The 25,503-nt window shown below is 35.0% G+C and overlaps 2 protein-coding genes across 5 annotated transcripts in view; both read left to right on the top strand.

Annotated features, from left to right (window-relative positions):
- si:ch73-286h23.3 overlaps nucleotides 1-25,503 on the top strand; it is a 192,114-nt gene that overhangs the window by 89,808 nt on the left and 76,803 nt on the right. For 2 of the 4 annotated variants that reach the window (XM_005173997.6, XM_073937300.1), the window contains 6 exons: nucleotides 2,405-2,578; nucleotides 2,960-3,133; nucleotides 3,414-3,587; nucleotides 4,860-5,033; nucleotides 9,052-9,213; nucleotides 10,891-13,436. The exons of 1 other annotated variant lie outside the window; for it this stretch is intronic. In XM_005173997.6, coding sequence (XP_005174054.1) covers nucleotides 2,405-2,578; nucleotides 2,960-3,133; nucleotides 3,414-3,587; nucleotides 4,860-5,033; nucleotides 9,052-9,213; nucleotides 10,891-10,900 — 868 coding nt within the window. In that variant the 3' untranslated portion in view covers nucleotides 10,901-13,436. Of the gene's footprint in view, nucleotides 1-2,404; nucleotides 2,579-2,959; nucleotides 3,134-3,413; nucleotides 3,588-4,859; nucleotides 5,034-9,051; nucleotides 9,214-10,890; nucleotides 13,437-25,503 lie in introns of those variants that run through there. One more of the 4 variants, XR_659521.4, reaches the window with a different exon arrangement.
- LOC137489052 (NACHT, LRR and PYD domains-containing protein 12-like) overlaps nucleotides 22,791-25,503 on the top strand; it is a 23,042-nt gene continuing 20,329 nt past the window's right edge. The window contains exons 1-2 of the mRNA XM_073937305.1: nucleotides 22,791-22,889; nucleotides 23,027-23,131. Of these exons, the coding sequence (XP_073793406.1) occupies nucleotides 22,822-22,889; nucleotides 23,027-23,131 (173 nt within the window). The 5' untranslated portion in view covers nucleotides 22,791-22,821. The remainder of the gene's footprint in view (nucleotides 22,890-23,026; nucleotides 23,132-25,503) is intronic.

The following is a 25,503-nucleotide window of genomic DNA, read 5'->3' as shown; positions in this document are numbered from 1 at the left end:
TTTCTTTTCTTTTGATCCTTTGTTAGCATGAATTTATGATTTGGCTGTCATCAAAATTAGGGAACTGTGACTTGTGACTGTGACCTGTGACAGTCTTGTCACTGCGTTTACGTGGACATCGGAAATCAAATTATTTGCCTTAATCTGATTAAAGGTCTATTTAAGGTGTCAATGGGTAAAAGACAGAAGAACATACAGAAGAAGAAAAGAGTAAAGAGAGAATATCAAACTATTAGATAATAAGATAGACTTTAACATAATGAAAATGGGTAGAATATAAGTTATTATATGAATAGATATATTATAAAGTAGTACAGTGAGATAAGTAAAATACCAAGAATAGAGTAAGATGTAATTAATATAGTTATATAATATAAAATGAAACTAAAAGCTATAGCAAATAATGATAATAAAAAATGCTAGTAAGATATTAATAAATATATATGGAGACAATAGGAGTATGGAGTAAAGGAATATATTAATAAAGAAATTTAGAGATTTACTAAATAAGAATGAATAAATAATAAAAAAAGTTAGTTCTTTAAATAGCGAATAAAAAAGAAAAAGTGAATAACGTAAGGACTCGCAGGAGAAAAAATATATTTCTTATATAAAATAAAGTAATAAGCAACAATTTAGGAAGATTGTTATTAACACAGAAAAGGCAGAGTGTTTAAAATAAACAGAAAAAATATGTGGCAGAGAAAATAAAAATAAAATAATGACAAATGGCCGAAGGAACATTTGATGTAAGCAGTGTGAGGAAATAGAAACTGAGTATGGAAAATGTTAGAGAGATTAAAATACAATGTAAGCAAGACCAACTAGTGAGGAAACACTAGAATAGATTAGAAGATAATTAAATAAAGCACTAGCTGACGCTAAAGAAATTGAATAAGAAGAAAATATGTAGAGAAACATAAGCTGAAGAAAAAAGAGAGCAGAAAATGGATATGAGGTGTCTTTATTTGGTGGAAGCAAAATGGGAAAAAGGAAAAAGACTTTTAATAGGTCATGGGCTAAACGGGATTTATTAATTAAGAGGACAAAAAGGATGGACTCTGGGGGACTGTAGTTTATTACCTATCAGACATCTCTGAGTGCACTGGAAACTGGAATAAGGTGTTTGAAAACACAATGGACAACCTGTTGGCGTTGGACATTTGTGTCATGAACTACAGCAGGCACTGTTTGCGCAGAATTTACTAAGCACTGACCAGGCTACATATGTTCAGAGACACTATAAAGAAGGAAAATTTGAGTGTCATGTATATTCGGGTGACAAGAAAGTGTAAATAATACAAAACGTTTATATATTTTTTTGCAAAATAACGTTCATTATTTCAAATGTAAAACATGCAGAAAGTGGCTGCATAAAGAGACATTTCATACGCTGGTAAAAACTGTGGGTGTTTAGAGGGGTTTTATGGATACATATGAATTTGTAGCTAAAATCCTAATGGTGCCAAACAGCATTTCCCATTGTTTACATCCTGAGGCACAGGCACTGTGATGTTATCAGGCACCCTTATAAGTTACTTCAAAAACTTTCATTTTGCCGACACTAATACAAGTTTCAGGCACCAACATCTTGTTGTCATATTTCATTAACATTTTTTGCTGATTTTATTCAACAAAAGTAGCAAAGGCTGGAGTGAAGTTAACATGCACAATTACCAGGATTGGCTGAGGGAATTGAAGATGATCCATTAAGGCCAAAGCTTAACAAAAAATCTGAAAATAATAAACTTATCTGGATTGATGTGTTCACAAATGCATTGATGAGTGATCACATGGAAATCTAAACCTTAAATTAAAGTCATTCAGCTCATTTGCCTTTGCCTCCATATCTGTCACATTAATAGATCTTTTAGCTAAAGTTATGTTTGTCATGTTCTTCATAGTTTTTAGTGTTCTTGGAAAGAAAGAACAAAAAAACACAAAGTGAACTCAAACACACAGGTAGCAGCAGCACGAGGTCTCACGGGTCACTACAGAGCAGCGGCAGCAGAATTTTAAGAATGGATTAGGCTGCTCTTCCTCTGGCTGTGGATTGGAAATGAGTGTAAAAGTTTCTCAGTCAAACCACTGCCTGCTCATTGTATTTAGAGAGAAAGCTGCTCAGAACTGCTGGTCTGGGGTCAGTTTTCTTTGTAATCATTGAATATTGGGCATTAGGAAAGCTGTGCTGTTTATGCTTGCTTTACTGTTCAAATCAATAGGTTTGTCCATAAATGCTGACCATAACAAGTTATAAGTGTTTTTGCTGTAGTCTAATAATGTATGAGTTAAGCTGCAACAAACAAGTTCAAACACCATGAAGACTTATGCTGTATCACTGTAGCTCTTTAGTAAGATGATCATCACAGACCTCCGTCATTGTCTTTTCTCTTTCTGTCTTCAGTTTGTGTGGATGCAGTATTCCAGAGGAACAGTGTGTGATCCTGACTTCAGCTCTGAAATCAAACCCATCACACCTGAGAGAACTGGACCTCAGTGGGAATAATCTTGGAGACTCTGCAGTGAAAAACCTCAGTGATTTACTGATGAAGCCACAATTCAACCTGGAGAAACTAAAGTTAGTATCATTATACTGTACAGCAGATACCTTGAATATAAAGATTATTTACAGACAAGATAAATTCTCCTCGTAGTACTGCAGCTGCTGCTGTTTCTCCATCTGAAGAATGATTCAACAATACTGATAGTTAACAGATTATATAGCAGAAGCTGTATTAAACTGAAGTGTTAAAAAAAACATTTAATGTACTGAAACAAGTCAAATTGGGACATACTGAAAAACAGATTAAACTGGCAGTTACAGCACATTTATACTGGACACTTGGTGCTTCTCAGTAAATGTTATAGTAAGCAAAGTGAGTAATTTTATATGATAAACTACAGTCTAAAAATTAACCACATGAATCTGACTCATTGTTTTTTCTCTTTCTGTCTTCAGTCTCTGGTATTGCAGACTTACTGAGGAACAGTGTGTGATCCTGACTTCAGCTCTGAAACCAAACCCATCACACCTGAGAGAACTGAACCTCGGTGGGAATAATGTAGGAGACTCTGGAGTGAAAAACCTCAGTGATTTACTGATAAAGCCACAATTCAAGCTAAAGAAACTAAAGTTAGTATCATTATTATAATGTACAGCAGTTTCTGTGGGTTTAATAAAGTTTATTATGGTGTTATTTAATGGAAGACAGTAACAAAGAAAGACCTGTAAACTAAAGCACTTAAAGCTGTTCTATTATTTAATCGGCTAAAATTTGACATGACAAAATTTTCTAGTTGTTTTTGCTTTTTAAGCACTGCTATAAATGTATCTTAATTTATTCTGATATTGAAAATATCTAGCATGAATTTACAGTAATATCAGTCATTATCTTTTCTCTTTCTGTCTTCAGTCTGTGGTTTTGCAGTATTACAGAGGAACAGTGTGTGATCCTGACTTCAGCTCTGAAATCAAACCCATCACACCTGAGAGATCTGAACCTCAGTAGGAATAATCTAGGAGACTCTGGAGTGAAAAACCTCAGTGAATTGCTGATGAAGCCACAATTCAAGCTGGAGAAACTAAAGTTAGTATCATTTTACAGCAGATACTGTGAGAGTATTAAAGTTTATTATGGTGTTTTTTAATGGATGGACATATAGTAAGAAAGAAAGACCTTGGAATTTATTATTATTATTTTTTTGCTTTTAATATTTTATACTGTAGTTTTAAGTTCAGCCTATCAGCACAGTGCTGAGACAACACATTTAATTGTATGAGTGTTTGCAGAGCTAATAGTGGAGGTATTGCTGCCCTGTTTAAAGATGGCTATGAGTGTAAACAAGTGTCATTTGGTGACTATTTGTCCTTTGAATTTCTGAGTATAGCACTGAAAGCTGCTCTGCACATTTTACTGATCATTATCTACAGACCTCCAAAATATTCTCCAACTTTTGTTGATTATTTTGCAGAGCTGCTATCAATAGTAACCTCTGAATTTGACTATTTTACTGTTGCTAGCAATTTTAATATTCACATTGATAATCCAGAAATCAATGCTGTAAAAGAACTTGTGACTTTTTTAAACACTTTTGATCTGACTCAGCATGTTCAAGGACCCACACACAATCGTGGACACACTCTAGATTTAATTATAACCTAGGGTTTACACATTTCATCGACTGTTGTTAAGGATGTCGCATCTGATTATTTCTATATATTTTTTTTGATATATTGATCACTCCAGCCATTAAAGACAGACTAAAGTCAAGAATGTCATAGATGATATTGCTCCTGTTAAAGTCAGGAAGATGACTGGGAGACAGAAAGCACATTGGAGAAGGTCAACAGCTGTACAAATAATGAAAGACAAGAAAATGCAGGAAATCTGATCACATGTGGAGGAAGCTAAAACTAGTAGTCCATTATAATATCTATAAAGACTTCATGCTGTTAATGTGGAACTTAACATTGCTTAAAATACTTTCTTTTCAAACCTTATAAACAGCATCATAAATAACATTTTTTTTTAAATATTTTCATTCTTCTATTATTCTGTGTAATGTTTTTAACACATTTTAATCTGTTTTTAATTACTTTTTTATTATTTGTAAAACACTTTGAGTTGCCACTGTGTATGAAATGTGCTCTATAAATAAACTTGACTTGCCTAAAGCATTTGAAACTATTGAATTGTCTGATCTGCCAAAATTTGACAAACATGACAAAATTTACACACAGTTTTTTTTTTGCTAAAGCACTACCTTAAATTATCTTGCATTTGAGATTGATCATCTGAGATTGATAATATATAGCATGAATTTAATCACAGTCATTGTCTTTCTCTTTCTGTCTTCAGTATGTGTGATTGCAGCATTACAGAGGAACAGTGTAAGATTCTGACTTCAGCTCTAAAATCAAACCCATCACACCTGAGAGAACTGAATCTCAGTGGGGATCATATAAAAAATACAGCAGTGAATCTCTTATGTGACGTGCTGAAGGATTCACGCTGTAAACTGGAGAAAGTGAGGTGGGAAACGTTTACATACTTTAACATTCTGAAATATTCCTTTACTAAAACATTTTCAAACTTCACACTTGAAGGTTAAGAGGAGGCGGGAACCGACAAATGCTTTGTTAGAGTTTAATGTTTTTGGCTTAACCATCAGTGCCAACATTTATTAAATAAGTTTATACTGTACTAGGAACATAGTTCTAAAATACTAAAACTGCAATATAAAATGTCCCAGGCCTGGTCCTCACTTCTGCTTTTTATCCTTTTGGAGTTCCTCTGTGAGACTTGAGACTAATGTGGAGCTTGGGTGACATTTGTGTTCTGGCTCTGCCACACTTTTAATAATTTAAAGAAAATATTGAAGTATCTCATTTAGTTTGCTCATGATCATGTATACAGAGATTCAGCACTGATGTGTGTGAAATAAACAGACTACATTTCTGTTGATCCTCTGTCACTGTTTTATTTACATTTATGCATTTGACTGAGAGATCTGTAGGTCAGATTCTGAAGTTATTTCATTTGTCAGTGGTGTATTTATCACTTTATTCATCTTAATTTTGATAGAAGTAAAACTATAATCACATTGTTAGTGCTTTACTACATGCATGTAATCTTTTAAAAAGTACACCCTTCTGTACTGTTCAAACCTTACACATTTAGATTAAAAAATACACATTTACCTCTTTCCAACAGAGAAAATCCCCAACAACCAAGAATGTATGAATATGCTGTCATGGCTTTTCAATAAAAAAGTCCTTATGTAAGTCAATGGGGCAAAAACTGCTACTAACATAAAGAAATGGTAATAAATTTAATAAACATTTTCAAAGCATGTTTTCAAAATATGTGTCAAAATAAGTTTTGTTATCAAAGATCATTCCATTTGCTGAAACATAGAATGTTGTGGACAAATTAAGACATAAAATCGCCCCAAAGTGGATGAAAATAGTGCTGCAACAATGAATCGCTAAAAATCTATTACAAAAAAGGTTGGCAACGAATTTCAAATTCGATTTGTTGTCGCTCACCATGGTTACGTTTGATTCTTAAAAAAAACAAAACACTAGTTTAGTGCGGAGCGGAGAAAACATGGTCTCTCTCGCGGACTGATGCAGAGTTGGGAGCCTCATAGACAGGAAGAAGGCAGAAGGGAGTTCAACGGTAGACTACAGAATCCTACTTTTGTTGCATTTTGAAGTGAGGAACGTAAAGTCTCTGGTGCTGGTTTTTACTCTTTATCTAGCTTGACAAGCATAACAAGTTTGCGTCAGCTTGTTTACACTTAGTGGCAACTAAAAATTTTAAACTGAACTTTGGCTCGTTGGCTGGCGCAGAGCTAGAGAAAGACTTATCATATTATCACTATTATGCAGTGTTTTAACCAACCAATGCTTATTTTATGTTTTAGACATGTAAATACACACAACTACTAGTAAAAAAATACATTTAGTTTTTGTTAAAGACAAAAAAGTATATGGAAGTCTAACAATCTATTCAAATATAATTAAACGTAATACACATAGACACATAGTGAAAGTAACTTTAGTTAAATCTATTCTCCATGTTCACCAGCCACTTACTTGCATGTATTTGTGGTGTAACTGATGAATTTACTTGCTGAATCCTGTGTTTTCCCCTTTTTTATGAATAAGGCAAGCAGGTGGCCACAAGTAAATTTGGAGTCGCCTATATCGCGTTAAAAATCAGGATCAAGATCATTTATACCGCCTTTAAAACAACAATTTACTCACTTACACTTTTATGTGAATTGGAATATCAGGTAGTTAACATGAGCACGCGTGTAAATATGTTGAATTAAAGTGGAAAAGCATAATAAAAGGGTAAATACATGTGTCTTACAGTGCTATTGTGGATGTGGTGTCACCTAACAAACATGACGCGTCGACATGGAAACATTAAGGGTGAACGTTCTAAAATAACAGTCGCCTAAAAAAGCAGCGGTGGTATAGTTACTTTGCATTTTGCACTGCAAGACTAAAGAAATGTTTTTATTCACTCGCCTTTTTAGGATCATTCATTTTTCCATCTGTTGTCTTGTATAGCTAGACTGCAAACAAAGCTTTTCTTTCTTAGTCATTTTGACTTGTTTCCAGTCCAAATAAGTAAAACATATCTTAAATCTAGAACAGACAAGAAAAATGGCATGAGAAAATAAGGTGATGCTTAAAACTTCTGTTTGAGATTATATCTCATTAAGATTATTTCTCTAAGCCAATTGTAATTATTTTCACTTGTTTAAAGCAAAACAATTAATTTTGAGGTGTTTTTTTTTCCAGAAAAAAAAAAACAATTTCTAATTCTATTTCATATGTCTAATATGTATCTTGATTTTTATATATATATATATATATATATATATATATATATATATATATATATATATATATATATATATATATATATATATATATATATATATATATATATATATATATATATATTTATATATATATATATATATTTATATATAAACTAGTGCAGAGCCTACAGTTTTAGTAATGTTGGAGATTTCTGACAGGATATTTTAATAAAATACAACACCAGGCTAAATTTAAGTGGAACAGGTCTTAACCATTGTTTGCTGTTAGGGATGTTTTCATCTAGGACTGCAACTAACGATTATTTTAATAATAGATTAATCTATTGATTATTTTTCCAATTAAAAAATGAATCGGAAAAAAACAAAAAAAGCCAACCCTTTTCAATCCTTTATTCAAAAAGACTCATCCCTGAGCTGTTATAATTAATAAAATAGTAGTTTTGTACTGTTTTTAATATATATATATATATATATATATATATATATATATATATATATATATATATATATATATATATATATATATATATATATATTATACTTAATGTTTTACTTATTTGGACTGGAAACAACAGCAGCTCTGTCCTTGCTGGTGTTTTCATTATATGCACTTTATCCCACCTTCATTGTAATGTTGTACGTCTTTATTTTGACAATGATTCACTTGAGGAAGTTTAACCTGTAATAAAATAGTAGTAAATATATATATATATTAAAAACAGTACAAAACTACTATTTTATTACATATATATATATATTAAAAACAGTACAAAACTACTATTTTATTACAGGTTAAACTTCCTCAAGTGAATCATTGTCAAAATAAAGACGTACAACATTACAATGAAGGTGGGATAAAGTGCATATAATGAAAACACCAGCAAGGACAGAGCTGCTGTTGTAAGCTATTCAATGATAATGAAGTAACGTTGGACAGAGGATTCTTTCAAGATCAATCTCAGCTCAGCTGCATTACCTGATCCCATTATTATTATTATTTTAGATCTGTAATTTAGTTTTGTTTTAATCTAGTATATTTACATTGCATATTTAGCTTTAAATAATTCAATAATTCTGCATGGTGGTGCAGTGGGTAGCACAATCACCTCACAGCAAAAAGGTTGCTGGTTCAAGCTGCGGCTCGGTCAGTTGTCGTTTCTGTGGAGAGTTTGCATGTTCTCCCTGTGTTGACGTGGGTTTCCTCCGGGTGCTCTGGTTTCCCCCACAAGTCAAAACACATGTGCTATAGGTGAATTGGGTAGGCTAAATTGTCCATAGTGCATGTGTGTAAATGAGTGTGTATGGATGTTCCCAGTGATAGGTTGCAGCTAGAAGGGCATCCGCAGCATAAAACGTATGCTAGATATGTTGGCGGTTGATTGCACCATAAAGAAAATGAATGAATGTATGAATAATACAATAAAATGTTGAATTAATTAGTTTTGTCTAAGTTTTATTCTGAAAATAAATGTTGAACCAAAGTTGTTAATATTCAATGTCTTACAATGAGACTGTGTTTCCTACATTTGTACAGAATCCTTCATAGTTATTAGTCAATTGTTAATCAGTTCTTCATTAATTATTAAATCACAGGTGTAAAAGTTCAGTGTTTCTGAAGATCTTAAAGATCATGAGTTAAAGAATCACAATCAGTATCACTCATTTCTGTCTTTCTCTGTCTCTTTTTAGCTTTTGGAACTGTGGCATCACAGATGTTTCTTCTTTAACTCAGTGTTTGATGAACACAAAAGCTCTGCAGTTTCTAAAAGAACTTGATTTAAGACTCAATCCCATTGGAGCCTCAAAGCAGAAGCTCATTGATGTGATGCGAGACTCAAACTGTAAACTGAGGTCAGTAAACAACACTGATATTAAAGATCTTCATCTTCCTCTGATATGTGAACAAATCTTTCAGATGTGTCTGAGAGGAAATGATCAAATGATCATCAAGCTTCATTTGATGAGCACAGAGTGTGCAGTGTCTGCAATAGATGAAGAGAAAGGAGGAAAGAGCAGAAGAGCTGCGAGTCAGAGCTTTATCCAGCAACAGCTGCTTTATTAATGTCTTTAGCAGTGAATCATTCCAGTCTGAAATAGTCTTGGACAGACTGTAGAAAACACTGGTCAAATCAGTGCAGATTCAGCTTCAGCAGCACATCAGCAATGACTCTCGCTCTTCTGGACTCTCTCTAGATCAGTGGTGGGCAAACATTTTAGACCCGGGGGCCACATCAAGTTTTGCAAACCAAGTGAACATGTAATATCTATATTATTAAATCAAATTTACCAGACAAAATAATTTGCTCTGATTTTTATATTTACTTATCAATCATCATAAAAACAATAAAATAATCCCTTGTAAAATATAATAATAATAATAATAATAATGTAATAACTTTTTACAGTGGAGAAAAGAAAAGATTGTCTGATAGAAAAAAAATCTCATATTAACACATAAAAAATAATTTTTAAAGTTTATTATTCAGTCAAATTTACAATAATCTAATCTGCACTGCTTTTAGAATATACAGATCAAGCATCACAAAACTTGATAAAACCACAAATCTTTGATAAAATAACGTTTTAAAGTGGATGTATGCATAGAAAATATATTCTATGACTAAAATTAGCACATTTAACAAGCAATTATTATATATTTTGAGTCCAATTCACATTAATCTCATTTGAGCTTGCATTAATATGCTCATATCAATCATCATAAAAATATGAAATAAAACGGAAGAAAAATCTATTATCTGTTATTTGTTATTTCAAGTAATGTTTTTATGAGTATATTAATGTGAACAATGAGCCTGTTCCCCTCTCTTTGCAAGGGTGTCAGTCTTGAGTCTGCTACGGCAAAAATGAAAGGTGCAGCAGGCGGTTAAAAAGCGAGGCGTGCAAGATGCATAAGCAGCGTGCAAAACAAAACCCGCGCGGCCATTAGTAAACCATTCAAAAGAGGCACCTTTTAACGCATAAAGCATGTTCGGTCATTAACTGTTGAGTGCATTTTAATATCCGAGTGTGTTCTAATTTTACTTGTTGCACTAACTGTACTGCATGTAATACTGCCATTACATGGTGTTTACTTGTAATTGCATCATTATTTACTAATTCTAAACCAAACCTTCTCAGAAGCAGCATTTTAAAAATTCCCTCACGGTCTGGATAAAAGTGTTCAGCAGGCCGCAGTTTGCCCACCTCTGCTCTAGATGTTATGGGCTCTGCTGTTCCACATATGAGCTTCAGCATGTGCAGAATTTAAAATCAAATAGACAGAAATTCAAACCAAAACTCCAAATCAGCAGGGGAGACATTATATAGAAATTTTCTAAACTTCTGAAATGTATTCTGAATTCTGAAAAAAAATCTTCTTAACTGAAATGTTAAGTACAATGTACAACCATCAGTAATGTATTTAATGTAACAGCTTTTTCTCAGAAATCAGTCATTTAAATGCAGTGGCTAATGTCCACTTTGTTCCACTGAGCACTGACTGTTTTCTCTTCCGGTCCTGCTTTACAGTCTTGAATAGCTTCTGCATCCTTGGTGAAGAATCCCTCTCTCAGTCTCAACATTTGATGGCAGAATCTAGAGTTTCAGAACAGAGGTAATGTATTGTACTGCTGATGTGGAGATGTCTGGACCCAGAGCTACTCTCTGAGAAAACAAAGACTTTTTTGAAAATGAACATTTGAACTTTATATTGAAACATCTTGTTCCTCCTCTGAGACGCAGTGAAAATGAGTAGATAAGAGTCTTCCTTATCTTCATCTGCTGTGTTTCTGCTCTCTTTCAGTCTGAACTCTCTCTACATGCTCAAATCAAACTCAACACAAAATACATCACCTTTACCCTGGACTATATGTTACGAAACATGTTTAAATTTCATATCATATTCATTTCATTACATATTGACTTGTATAACACTTTATAATAATAATTGTTATAACAATGTAGCTTTTAAAGCTGAGCATTTTTACATTCATGAACAAAAACAGAAAAAAGTTGTTGTGAATAGGCGGACTGCACAGCTATAAATAGCCGCGTTTCCACTATCACACCTAAAGCGAACGAGCCAAGGTCAGTCGCGTTTCCACTGTCACTTCCGGGGCCAAAGCGGGGCCTTTTTCGGCCCGCCAAATACCTTCGGCCAAAGAGGGCCAGCTGGGGCAGAGTGAAAGGAGAGGCCGGCACAGTTTTCTGATCCCACACAAGTACATGCTCCAAACAAATAAATAAATGAGGAAAAGAAAAACTATAGGCTAGGGGCCTATTTGCGTATGATCGGCCTTATGTTTGTCTTTTAAATGTAAGGCTGTTGCATAAAATAATACAGTTTTAATTTATAAGTGACTTTGCTGCATCCTCCTTGATGTTTTAATAACGCATAATAATCTTTACACCATATTAAAGACACAGCAGACAGTAAAGGTTTTAGAGAGTTTTTGTCAAGTTTAAAAGGTGTGTTTGTGCGCGTTTAGATGCCTATATGTGTGTGAGAGACCGGGCAAAAGAGTACTCCCTTCACAGCTTTGTTGATGCCGCGAGCGGCTTTTTTATTTTTATTTTTTATTTTGCAGATAATACACAATATGAATACAATAAAAAGACATAAAATATAACAAATTCCATGTCCACTTTTGTAGGATCAAAACAATAGTGTCGTATTTTGATAAAATAGCCTGAGCTATTAAAAATTATAAAAGTTATAAAGAATTTTTTATTCTTTATATAAAAATTTATTTTTTATTAACAAATTGTAAAGAATTACAAATATCGGATATAAAAAAATCGCATTAAATAAATATACCAATATAAAATAAAACAAAAACTAGCTATAACAATTTAGGTATATACAATACATAAATCAAACCGTTTTAAAGCCATATTAAACTTTCATCTTACAAAGGCCTCTCTGAAAAAAAAGATTTTAAATATTTTCTAATTACAAACTCAGGAGAAGGCTTAAAATATTATTTATAAAGTTTTTGGATACGATAATATTAATCAAATCCTGCAAACAGTGCATTTTTTGGGGGAGTGAAAGCAGAAACTAGCCTACCTTCCAGTCCTACGCAGCAACTCTTTACAAACGCATCGGAGAAAACTGCAAATACAAAATGTGTTCTTTGTCCTTAAACAAGTGTTCATGTTTTTATATGACGTGGTAAAAATTAAAAATGAAATTTTAAATACATGTAGAGCTTTATTAGTGGATAGCTGCTGAGCGCAACCAAATATAGGCTATATTTTATTAGGCCTACTTGCTCTAATGTGCTGACATATTTTACTCTTTACTTTATTAAGATATAATATACAACATCCCTAAATAAAGGGGAAATACCTATTAAGTGTCATATAGCCTATAAGGAAAAAAATTATATGTTTCAGGTCTCTCCGGAGCATTTGAGCTGAATGTTTGACAGCGTCTATTTAATGAGGATGTATTAAAATACATTTTCTACCGAGTAATTAACGGAGAATTTCCGTGGTTTTATGGATTGGTTCGCTGCGCTCACTGCGCTGGGTCCCTCTGTTATAGTGGCCAGACCACTCTATTTCGATGCCAACAGTTGATCGGCAAGTAAATGAATATGATCAATGAGAACACACAGGCCTGTGCATATAGACATATTATGTACTGCTGTACAGTAACTTGTGATTTGTTTGTTTCGGTTGTCTTCATTTTAATGCTCTCGTAATGATACAATGGTGTGCTTAATCTGCCTGATTCTCGCTGAAGTGGGCGGGTTGTGTGACGTTTGATTTGGGGGAAGTTCTGGGGGTGGGGTTTGTGTGATGTGCTGTGAGCTACTAGCTTGACAATGGAAACGCGACATGTTTTTGGCCTCACTGCTCAACCTCCCGGGTGATTGGCCCGGCCCGATAAAAGCCCTGGCTCGCACTGGCCTGACAGTGGAAATGCAGCTAATCTTATACACAGAGCATTTTATTGTGTAACTGCAGATAACTTTACTAATCCAGTTATATCTATGCATATACTTGTATAACTGTATAATTGTATATGATCACAGATTTTAAATAAAATGATTTGTTTATTATAATAATTCAAACGTTTTTTTGTTTTTTTGTTTTGGTCAATAGTTTGTGCTGTCCTTGGCATCATATCTTCAGGTCTTGGATCTGACCAATCTCTGAATGACTCAGGATGAAACAAAGTAAATGAAGGCTAATCAGCATAGCTGGTATTCATAAAAATTGAAAGCAAGTCTTGTTTATGGGAATATAATAGGATGCATTTAATGAGATGTACAGGAGCACATACTGTAGTTAGGAAAGGCGTTGTTTAAATGCTTTACTGAAATGTCTAAATTCTAGATAATTCCTATTACCAGGAAGGCTATCCCACAGTTTATTAGCCGAATGTAAAATATCCTCAAATGGCCTGAGTTTTGAGATCTCCTAAAGAGCCGGTTGAATTTTAGTGAGATTGAAGGCTGACTGATAAACAGGAGCTACACATTCATAGCTTTGTAGGTAATAAGCAGTATTTATAATCAAAACAAATTAACCAAGTGAAGCCAGTGTAAGGAAGATAAAACTGGAGTGATATGATCATATTTTCTTCAGCTGGTAAGAAATCTTGCAGCTGTTTTACAGAAACTGAAGCTTGTTTATAGAGGATGCAGAAGTGAGTGGAACATTACAGTAATCCAGTCTAGAGCTCATCAAATCATCAACTAACTCTTCATCATCTTAGAGAGACAGCATGCTTTTAAGTTGAGCAATATTTCTCAGATGAATAAGGCTGTCTTTGTGATGTGAGGAATGATTACAGTTTAATTTAACACCAGCTCTTTTGCTGTACTAATACTAATACTAACATCGCAGAACTATTAAATCCAGTAGATGATAAGTAGGATGTTTCCATGCATCTGTGTCCAGAATAGTTCATATTGAAGGCTACTGAATGGACATATTAGAGCAGAACATATGGACTTATTCTGTTTGTCCCTTATTAGGCAACTTATAACACAGTGGCTAAATTATTATTTGTACGTGAACGCACACTACTTTAGCTCTTTGAGCAGTATGATTACACACGTGGGATTATTTAGGTGCCCTTATACAGATTTTACAATGTACAGAAATTAGAAAGGAACTGCCAGAATTTCAAACCAAACTTTTGAATCACCAACTTTTTTTAATTGAAGTTTAATGTCGCCATTAAAACTATAATGAAGCACAGTGTGACGTTATAAAGTTGTTTTAAAACTCACTCCAGCAGGCAGGTAAACTACTGTGGAAACAGGCGAGGGTCTCAGTAAAAGCTGTCTAATCCAAACAAACTAAGCAAGATGTAATCCATGAGGACAACAAAAAACACAGGCAATAATAAGTCATACACAGAAGTAGTCAGGCAATCATGATCGAAAGTCTTGGGCAGTAAAAAAACTGGCAAAATGTCAGTGTCTATTTATCCACAACCATTCATTCATTTTCCTTCGGCTTAGTCTCTGATTTGCCAAAGTGGAATAAACCGCCTCAACATAACCATAAAAAGAGTCACAGAGGAGCACAATGAACACAGTCAGTACTCAGGTGAGGGCTCCCTCTACTGGTGTGGTGTTACAACAGTTTTCGCTGACATTGTAGCAACGTGGATGGATTCAGAATGTAATTTTAGCATTAAAATCCAGAAAATAGTAAGCAAATGCAAAAATAAATATACAGCAGTAAATATAATGAGATTTGACAGGAGCTAAATAAATATAAGGTTACACTATATTATTTGCCTTAACTTCTGTGTAATTGCTCCAAAATATTAATACAATGTACTTACTGTGTTTATAGTGTATTACAGAACACTGCTGTTGCTTTTAAGGTTGGGTACGGGTAGGGTTAAGAACTGGTTTGGTGGTAGGCCTATAGATTTAAAGGGGAAATGAAGCACTCAGTCAACTTTACCTTATATTGTACATTGGATTCCATTTTAATGAAAATACATTTAACAAACTCGATTAATGTAACCATTTAGCAGAAAATGGCGAGTTTTAATATAGATTTTAGACCTAGGGCGCCACCATCTTGGAATGTCGCTGTGTCTGACGTCATGGGTTTGGTTCAGTTCTCTGCGCTGAACAGAAACAATAGAAGTAAAAGATACTGTAAAGCCTAATTTAACTCAATGCATGAAGTTGTGGACGTGGAGCTGCTGCAAATACAAGCATCAGATGTGTGTCTAATATAAAAGTATAGATATTTTTCCCCTTTTAATTACAGATCATTTGATACGCTTTGATTCACTCTCTGTATTACGCTGATACGCTTTGATTCACTGCCTGACTGCCTCTGGTTTTAACGGACTGAACACAGACACTGGATAGCCTGATTTAACCCAATGCATTAAGTTGTGGTGGAACATCGCAGAGCTGCTGCAAATACAACAAAGACAGGCATTTAAGTGTCCTCAGTTGTCTATTTTTCTTTTTTAATATTGCTCGTTTGAAGCACTGTGATCCTCTCACGCTGCTCCAGTGTTGCCTGATGAGGGGATTTACATTCAGACCAATGCAACGATTAAAATCATACGTGACTTCATACTTAAAGTCACGTCTGAATATACTGTACACCGATAAGAACAGTTGTAGATTATGGTAGTATGGTGTATAGCTCTGCAGATAAATCACTGCTTTTAAATAATAAGGGGGGCTAATAATTATGACTTCATTATGACTGTATGAATGTATGTATGTATGTATGTATGTATGTATGTATGTATGTATGTATGTATGTTTGTATGAACTAAAAAAAAAAGTGTAACATACTGTATATAGAAGTGCAGCAATACATACTGTGTACATACTTCCTGTCTGAAGAAAGGTGTTAAAACTTAACACAGAAAGTCTTATGCTTTTATTGTTGTGCAGAGAATTCATAGAATAAGAGGACTTATGCCTGGGGTGCGGCCAATGAAGGACTGGACAAAGTGATGAATTTTACTAAACTCCACCTGTTAATAATCTACAAACTAGTCTACTGGAAGACGACAACAGCGACAGACATTTTTTTTACATTTCTTTTTTACATAAATTTGCATGGTCAAAATATCATGACTATATTAAAGTTGTTCCATGAACCTGCTTTTCAAATCCCAGGATTTAAAACTTATTTTATAAAATGTATTGCATGTATTGCTGCACTTTTTTTAGTTCATACATACATACACAAACACTTCATAGACACACACTTAGCTGAGGCCAGCTTCCAGCCTCCACTGCTGAGACTGCAGCTCTGAACAAGACTTTTGGCCAGCGGAGAAATTAAAATGGTCGTGCCGAACTGAGTCTGGTTCTCTCAAGGTTTTTTTTTTTTTTCTTAACTCGCCTTGGTGAGGTTTTTTTTCCTCTCCGCTGTCGCCACTGGCTTGCATGGTTCAGGATCTGAAAAGCTACACATTGCTGAATTTGCTCTTTAGTGTTTGGACTCTCAGTAATAATTTCAATCCACACTGAACTGAGCTAAACTAAACTGAACTTAAACACTAAAAACTGAACTGAATTTATATCCTAATAGTTACAGAATTCTAGTTCCACTGTTAATATAGCCTACTCTCATGACTGTGTTAACACAGAATGAAGCGAGTGCACCGGTGCCCATTCTGACCAATCACAGATGTTTCTGCTGAGCTCCTGAACACACAGGCATTCAGCTCATGTTGATATGCTCTCTCATTGGCTGCAGCTCGTCACTACATCTGACCACACGTGGGGTTGAGTCGGCCGACTGCTCTGGATTATTTAGCATGCTAAATGTTGGATTTCCGTCTGCGAGGTGTCGGCTATGCGTCAGCGAGCCTCGTTGATGCGTTGTTCAGTAGTTCACACATAAAGAGCGGCGAGCGCCGTGCACCCGCAGATTTCTTCCCGATCACAGCCCGCTCTATCGTTGAGCTCGTTAACTTCCAAATCGGGCTCAAATCAGGCTTAAAATCCTCTAGTGTGAACTAGGCATTAGTCCCACAGTCATTTCAAAGTAGCGCTACCCTGTACTAAAATGGCTGCTATTGACGCATTCCTTCCAATAGAGAACAACAGGGTAGGTGACATCTAATGTATATATCTATGATCTGCTGTTCCGAGAGATATGGTCATGCTATCAGTGCTTTAAATTGCAGTGCGCGTCTACTCAGTGTTTCGAGGTAGATTAAAGACGCGTGTGTTTATGCACTGCAGTTTGATCTTGTTTCACTTTTTTTCGCGTAAATGAATTCAAATGAGAGATAATCAAAATCGTCACTTTTATTCATATTTGGGTAATAACCCTGACTGCATGTAGATATGCTATTATTCCTTTGTTTTGCTGTAATTGTGTTTTATTTGCGAGTTTAAAACATAAAAATCTTTTTACATGTAACAAATGTGTAACACTATATTAACATTTTACTCAAGCGATTTTATAGTGTTTATTTGCTTGACTTTCTAATAACCTTTTAATAATGATTTCCCTCCTTTAATGCTGTAGTAATTTATAGTAAGCAATAAATTGTTTTTAAACCAAAATTTAGCAATAGAAACAAATTAACTATTAATAATTAATAAAAATAATAAGTTATATACTTATTATATTATATATATATATATATATATATATATATATATATATATATATATATATATATATATATATATATATATATATATATATATATAAATATATATATATATATATATATATATATATATATATATAAATATGACACCTCAGACATAACTATATATATATATGACATAACTGAGCCTGTTTACGTTCATTAGATATAACCAGGGCTGGAGTGGGACTGACTATATTAAAATAAGATAATTTCCAATTCAGTTTCTAATGTCACTATCACGTCTTTTTCAAGAAAACAGCTGCTTTAGAACTTCAAATGTTCAACAACCTTACAGTTTTGTATGTCTTAACAATAAAAAAAACCCTAACTCAGGTGAGGATCGATCATGGGTTGACAGCATGGCAACCCAACGTGCTGACCGCTGGACCACAATGGCACTGTTAATACTAGTTTGGCCGGAATAATACTTAATCCTCATCATTACTCTGCAGGCTAAAGTTTACTTATGGGGCTGCGAGACAATAAAAAAAAGAAGAGCGGAGCTGCGGCAAAATAATGGATAAAAAGAGTGAGGCTATGGTCAAATAAATGAAAAAAAGTGCGACTGCGACTGCTGCTTTCTCCGTTCGCCATGCTGGAGAGGAACAGTCTGCGCAAATAGAGCGCAGAGTGGGTGTCCTTGACTACAGCTCTCCTCTGATTGGCTGAAAGGTACGAGTTACCCTGCCTCTGGCAGGAAAGTCTCAAAAATACACACACACGTATCCAGGGGGAGTCGTACGTGAAAGAGGATTTGCACATTCTCATTCAGGATGAACTCGCAAGTTTTAAACATTCAAAACTTTTTGTACACTCCTATACATTTGCAAATGGTGTTTTGCATTTGTGAAACGTATTTTATGAAAAAGTATTTTTATTTTGAGCATGTGAAATTTTTTTGTGAATATGAATAAATATTTTACGCACGTGAATTTGGTTTTATGCAAGTAAATTTGGCTACGCATGTGTAAATCTTCTCTTTTGCGTGAATAACTTTTGAGTCTTATCTGTCTCCATAGACAGTAGTCTACATCCGGGGAACTTCTGTATACACAGCTGAGATGGTTGCAATTTTGATGGCATTAGAGTGGATATATGAAACCAGACCTGATAAAGCTCTAATATGTTCTGATTCAATGGCTGTCTTGATGAGTTTAAAATCAATGGAATCGAAAAGAAATGACATTCTAACAGAAATTATGATCAAGTTTAATAATCTAACACGGGAGTAATAGTTCATTTAATGTGGGTTCCAGCGCATGTCGGTATTCAGGGCAATGAGGAGGCAGATAAAATAGTTAAAGAATCTCTACAACAAAATGAACCAAATAGACACATTTCACTAAGCAGAGCAGAAGGAAAAAGCTTAATCTTAGAAGCTTGTAATAGGAAATGGCAGAAAGTTTGGGAGTCCAATAACACAGGTAGACATTATCATAAGATCCAAAAAACAGTAAAGAAAAGCAAAATATCACATAATCTTAGTCGAAGAGAACAAGTTATATTAACACGTTTAAGAACAGGACATACATTTTTAAATCAAACATTACACATAATGGGGAAACATGAGACAGGTTTATGCAACACATGTCTAACAGATGAGACAGTAGAACATGTTTTAAAAAGGTGTAAAGCATATAAAAATGAAAGAAGAAACCTTAAAGAGGAATTGCATAGTTTAGGATACCAGGATTTCACAATAAAGGGTTTATTAAAAGATGGTTTAGATTCAGAAAGACAAATAAAGGCAGTAATAAGGTTCATTAAAAATAGTGGATTATACAATAGAATTTAGGAAACCAGTTCAACCTCTTCACACTCCATCACAGTAGGTGGCGATATGCACCTTTAAAGTTGGTTCGCAACTCGCCATAAAACGAAGAAGAAGAAGTCTACATCCGGTCAGCAGGTGGCACTATAGCACTCGCCCGTTGGAAAACCCGGCGAAAAAGATGAAAACGAAAGCGCAGAATCCATGTTCCGAAATTCCAAAAGAAAACCTCGCTAGGTTTAGTTGTAGCTAAAGTTACACTACTCCGTTTGTACTACAAGTGTGAGTATTTAATCTAGTTTAGTGGACGTGGTGAGTATACGGCCAGGGATGTAAGAAAGACCTCCCGCGTAGTCTGTATCAAAGTGTTCAAAGTGTTTCCCTTATGCTTGGACCAAGTGTGCCGCAAGCCTACGTTTGAGTGAAGGTTTCGGCCGTTAGATCGCCCCCTGGGGGCTGGCTGCAGTACAAGTCATAAAGCCCGCCTCCTCCGTGTTAATGAAGGAGACTTGAGCCCAAATAAAAAAAAAATATTACACTTGCAATAAAATGTCCCGAAAGATAGTTCTGGTCGATTAAGGCACTGGTTATTGTGCTGAAATAGGTGCAGATCTTCATTTTTGTAAACAGTTTGTTTTTAGCAGTAATTTAATGCTGGGCGTGTCATCGTGATTGACAGCTGTGATTGACAGTTTCTCAAAGCGAGGCGTCTGAGCTTCGGCAGGAGACTGAAGTAGACTGAAATGTTATTATTCGATTTCTGTGTTATTTTACCATGACAAAATGAGTTCAGCAGTAAACTATAGTTTCTGACATACATGATCCTGGTGGAACACTGTTTATTCGCTAAGTTCAGGGCTTTTTTCGGGCTTTATTAGTTTGCTGATACACGCCTAGCCACCCAGATAGCAAAACACAGTTCCGGCTAGATTCTCGCCTGCCGGAGACTTATCTCTTAGAGCTCAGACTGACTAATGTTACCTCTGCTGGACCTACTCCGGATGCCTGGACTCACTACCCAATTCCAGCCCTAGTCAATCGAGCCAGATGCGGCGGCCGAGCGAGCAGGCGCTGCCGCATGCGAGCCGGAATCAGCCCGCGACGCCGCGAGTAAGTTATGCGCTGCGGCCTGGAGCTGGCGCGATTGAATATATAAAACCCTCATATTTGTTAACATTATTACATCCATTTGTGTTGATATGACAGCAAACGCATGCTGAGAAGTTCGGGGGGCGTAGTTGATTTTACATAAAGCGTTTGATTGGAAGCTCGACTCTGCTCATTTTCGCGGCTCCTCCTCTGGCTCCATCAGACAATCCTTCTGCGCATGTCTGGCTCCAATTTCAGCAGTCTTTTGCGACAGTTTGTGCCCGTCAAGCAGGCGTTTTGCCCTCAAGGCGTTCAATGGGAAAAAGGGCTGTCGCGTCGTCCATATTTTTTACAGTCATTGGCTTGGACTCGCATAATCGTATCACTTGACCACAAATAAACGCAAAGAAGGGGTAAATAGGCGTTTAAAGTGTACACTTGTAAGTTCGTTTTTGTATTGCACAAGACTGTAACCATAATTTGCCTGTTGTCGATATGTTGGGAAATATGTGAGCATGATATAGTTTTCAATTGACTGAAGGCTTGTAAAGGAAGTGCGTTTTAGGCGGCAACTACGAACAGAAAAAAAGTTCGTCAGAAATTACTTCGACAATTTTTTTAAGGCAATCAAAGCAGAACATAACATTTATTGAGAGATGAGTTATTGTAAACGAATACATTTGGTTTGTTATAGGGTATTCATTTTGTTTGGTTAAATCTAACGTATTTTAAACTGGACAATTCATAGACCCGCAAAGCCTAGCATGTGTTTTGTTATGTTAGAACGTAACAAATATTTCTCTAATTAGGTTTTCACAGACATGTAGCCTATTAGTCATACATCAGAGATAAGCATTTGAAAAAGCCTTGTGAACTTGGAGAAGGCTAATGATTAAACATTTGACTGATTCATCATTTAATAAATAGTGTAAAATGTTTGTTCACTTTCCCTTTTATCTGAAATAATTCAAATTAATTGGTCATTAATACAACATGTTTGGTTTTATTTTTTTCCTTTAATTTTTTTTAAATAGCTACAATCTTCGTACTTGATTGTTATTTCTAGGTCAAGCTCAGCAACTGTTTTTTATAAACCAGTGAGCTCACTTGGAGAAATGAGAAATGTTCTTTTCATCTAAGATGGATCTCTCAAAGAAACAAAGGTGAGAGTTTTCACAGAATTTTATTTTTTTGTTCGTTTGAATATACGGTTTTATTTTTTTAGGAACAAAAACATCTAAAAATTTTTTTGCAAGACTTCAATATTAAACTTTCTAAATGTTTCAGTTATAGTTCGCAATACTATTAACTAAAACAAAAAAAAATTACATATCAAATATAGCTTTATAGATAAATTGAACTCTTAAAATATAAATCATGAAATGGGCTTTTATCAGGGTTAGATGTTTTGGAGCTATAAATGTGTAATTGCAACAGACACTACAAATGACTAAATATCAAAATAAAGAGACATTTTAAAAAGAGTGCTAAATATTTAAAATTTGGTTCAGATGAACAGTTTCACTCAGCAGCTGTATCGTCATCATAGCTGTAGTTTTATTAATTTTTTTCTGTCATGCTAATTTAGTTTTAACAAAAGAGTAACAAATGAAGAAAAGGCAAATAGAAAGTCATATCCACATGCATTTAAGGTTTAATATAATTCAAACAATGTACGACAGCATTAGACTATAATAGGGACTTATACCCATTAATCAGAGACTGTATTTTCCTTCCATACATTTAGCAGAAGCATGCTGACACGGTCACCTTTTGGCATTTTAATTAAACAAATAACCAAATAATAATGACAAAGCATAAATAAATGTTTCATGTGAGATGTTAAAATACTGTCAACATTTACATTGTGTGTTTATGTTTAACTAGAGAATGCTGCAGTTATAAGGAGTGAAGATTTTATCACCATTGTTGTGTTTTTAGTGTAAGATCAGGCTCACATGTGTCCAGCACCATTTCAATGAAGAGTGATGAGTCAAAGAATGGAGATCTGCCGAACTTTAGTGAGAAAAAGACATCTATCAAAAGGTATTGCATGTTTACATTGTCTATGCTAATTTTATTTGATGGTTTGCTCTGTAACAACTAACCAATTATATAGGTTGCTATTAGACTGCATTAGAAAATATTTATAACTATTCTTTATTTTATTACTCTATCATTAGGAAAAGGTCAGTCTCACATATGCCTAGCTTTGTGTCGATGAAAGATGACCAGTCAAAAAGTGGCATGCTAAACTACTGTGACGAAACATCTCCATCTATCAAAAGGTTTGTTTTTATTTATGCTCACACAAACTGTGTTGGACAGTGTTTAAATACCCTTCAAACTATATATATATATATATATATATATATATATTAGTGCTGTCAATCGATTAAAAAAAATTACTAATTAATCGCACTTCAAAATAAATAATCGTGATTAATTGCATTCAAAAGACTGAAACTTGTAATATAATTCAGTATTGTAAATTTTTTATAAAAATATAATTGATTATTAGAAATTTTGTTTAACTTGTAACACAGATTTCTTTATGTAAACAACATACCTACAATAAACCATCAAGATCCTGGCTTGACTGCCATATTTATTACAGAAATAAAACACAGGCATGTTAATGCCATTTGAATTTCAAAACAATCAATGCCAATAAAGAAAACATTGATTTCCAAGTTGGATTCTAAGGCTGTACTTACACTATGTACAGTTGCCTCAAACCGGTCCGAAGCACGCTTGTCCCCCCTCCCGTCTCCCCAGACAGCCCGCACTTACACCACAAATGGGCCTCTGCACGCTTGCGTCATCGCTGCTGAGCTGTTCAGTGAGAAGCGCTCTCTCACTCAGCAGCACAGTGGAGATTTCTCTAGTTATATAGTTTCAGTCGTTTGCTATGCAGTCAAATATTTCGCCAAACAGTTCTTAGGGATGCGGTGACACGCAGTCAGATATTTCGCTGAACAGATCCGCCACTTTTTTCGCTCATAAACAATCATAAAACCCTCGTGCTGCAGGAATGAGGAGGTCTGCTGTAGGCGCGCAGCTGTCGTGCTGTGAGGAGTTCTCGTCTTTAATAAACTATGGCAGTTTGCGTTCACTGAACAGTAAGAATCATTAATAAATCCATATGAAACGGTCCCTTAAAAGTCACGTCTCGCTTTCAGTTTCGGGCTTTGGCGCGTTTTGCACTCACACACAAGCGTACCGTGCCAAAGCCCAAGTGAACCATGCTCAGGCACACCTCTTCCAACCGGGCCAGGGCCGGCTAAGTGAACCGTGCTTGAGCTTGGTTCAGCGCACTCACACTTCTCAAACTATCCGGAAAATGGGCCTGGGCATGGTACGGATGCCATAGTGTGAGTAGGCCCTAAGTGGAATGCAAAAAAAATGCCGAAATAAAAGTATTACAGATATGGAAAATTACAATAATAATAATAAAGTATTGAATACAAACAATTGCACTCATTGCAGGGCTGAACTGAGACAAAAAAATCGGCCCCGGCATTTTGTGCCAGAGCGGCCCAGTACATCAATCAAAATGCTCCCCATCTGTGCGTGCCCATGAATATGTTTACCAACTCCCATTCTATAAAAGCACAAAAGCCATATATAGGAGAGTTATTTATTATTATAATAAAATTATAATTCACACTGGAAATGTGGGTGCCTGTGTGTTTTGAGGGAGCCTAATAAATAATGAACATGACAAAAGCTACCTGCTGATGCACACAGTTAATGTTTATTAATAAAACAAACTAAATAATAAAAGCAATGTGTCAGAGACCCTAAAAAATGTTTAACTCAACAATGAAACATCAAATGTAGCTATAAGATTTTACATTGTCAATCAAATGAACTTAAACAATTGAAAAATGCAACAAATATTTGTTTCTGTCTGAACTGCAAAACTAAATGTAAAAAAAAAAAAAAAAAGTTGCTTAAGTTGCACACTAGTTTGGTCATGTATAAATATCATTATAATAACCATATTGTATAAATTTTATTGTAACTATAAGTCTACATCATGCTGACAATGAAAAACACAATGTCATGATATCTCATACGATTGTCTGCTGACCGAGTGCATCTTAAAATACATGAATGACACTCTTCATAGAGCTTGAGAAGCGGACATTCTTTATCATTTGTAAAATAAAGACTTGCAGGTTAAGGAAACAGCATAGGAGGAAGTTGCCGCAGGCCGTGGTGCAGATTAAAAGTAAAAAAAAAAAAGTATATTTATATGGACAGATAGGTAACTAGATAGAATGTGACTCTAGACTATTCTGACAAATACACACCTACATTACACAGAGCCCAACATGGAAGTTTGTGATTGGGTCAGCCCAATGTCAATAAAGAAAAGAATCAATGGGCTGCAGATTATGTCACACGGCCACTCTGTCCGGAAAAGAAACATTTTACTTTCAGAGCATGACAGACAGCTCACAGCAAAACATGACAGTCTGCTGAGTGTTTTATGGGCCGATCAGATCATAAGAAGATGATCAGCCCGGCCCAAAAAGTACTCGACCCAGCATGAAACTGCCCCTGGCCACAACAGGAACTGCGTTAATTTTTTTTTTAACGCGCTAATTATTTTAAATTAATCGCATGCGTTAACGCGTTAATTTTGACAGCG

This window comes from Danio rerio, chromosome 22 (assembly GCF_049306965.1).
Source record: "Danio rerio strain Tuebingen ecotype United States chromosome 22, GRCz12tu, whole genome shotgun sequence".
Classification (NCBI taxonomy): domain Eukaryota; kingdom Metazoa; phylum Chordata; class Actinopteri; order Cypriniformes; family Danionidae; genus Danio; species Danio rerio.
Note: the sequence above shows the minus strand (reverse complement) of the source record. Positions and strands in the feature narration are given on the sequence as shown.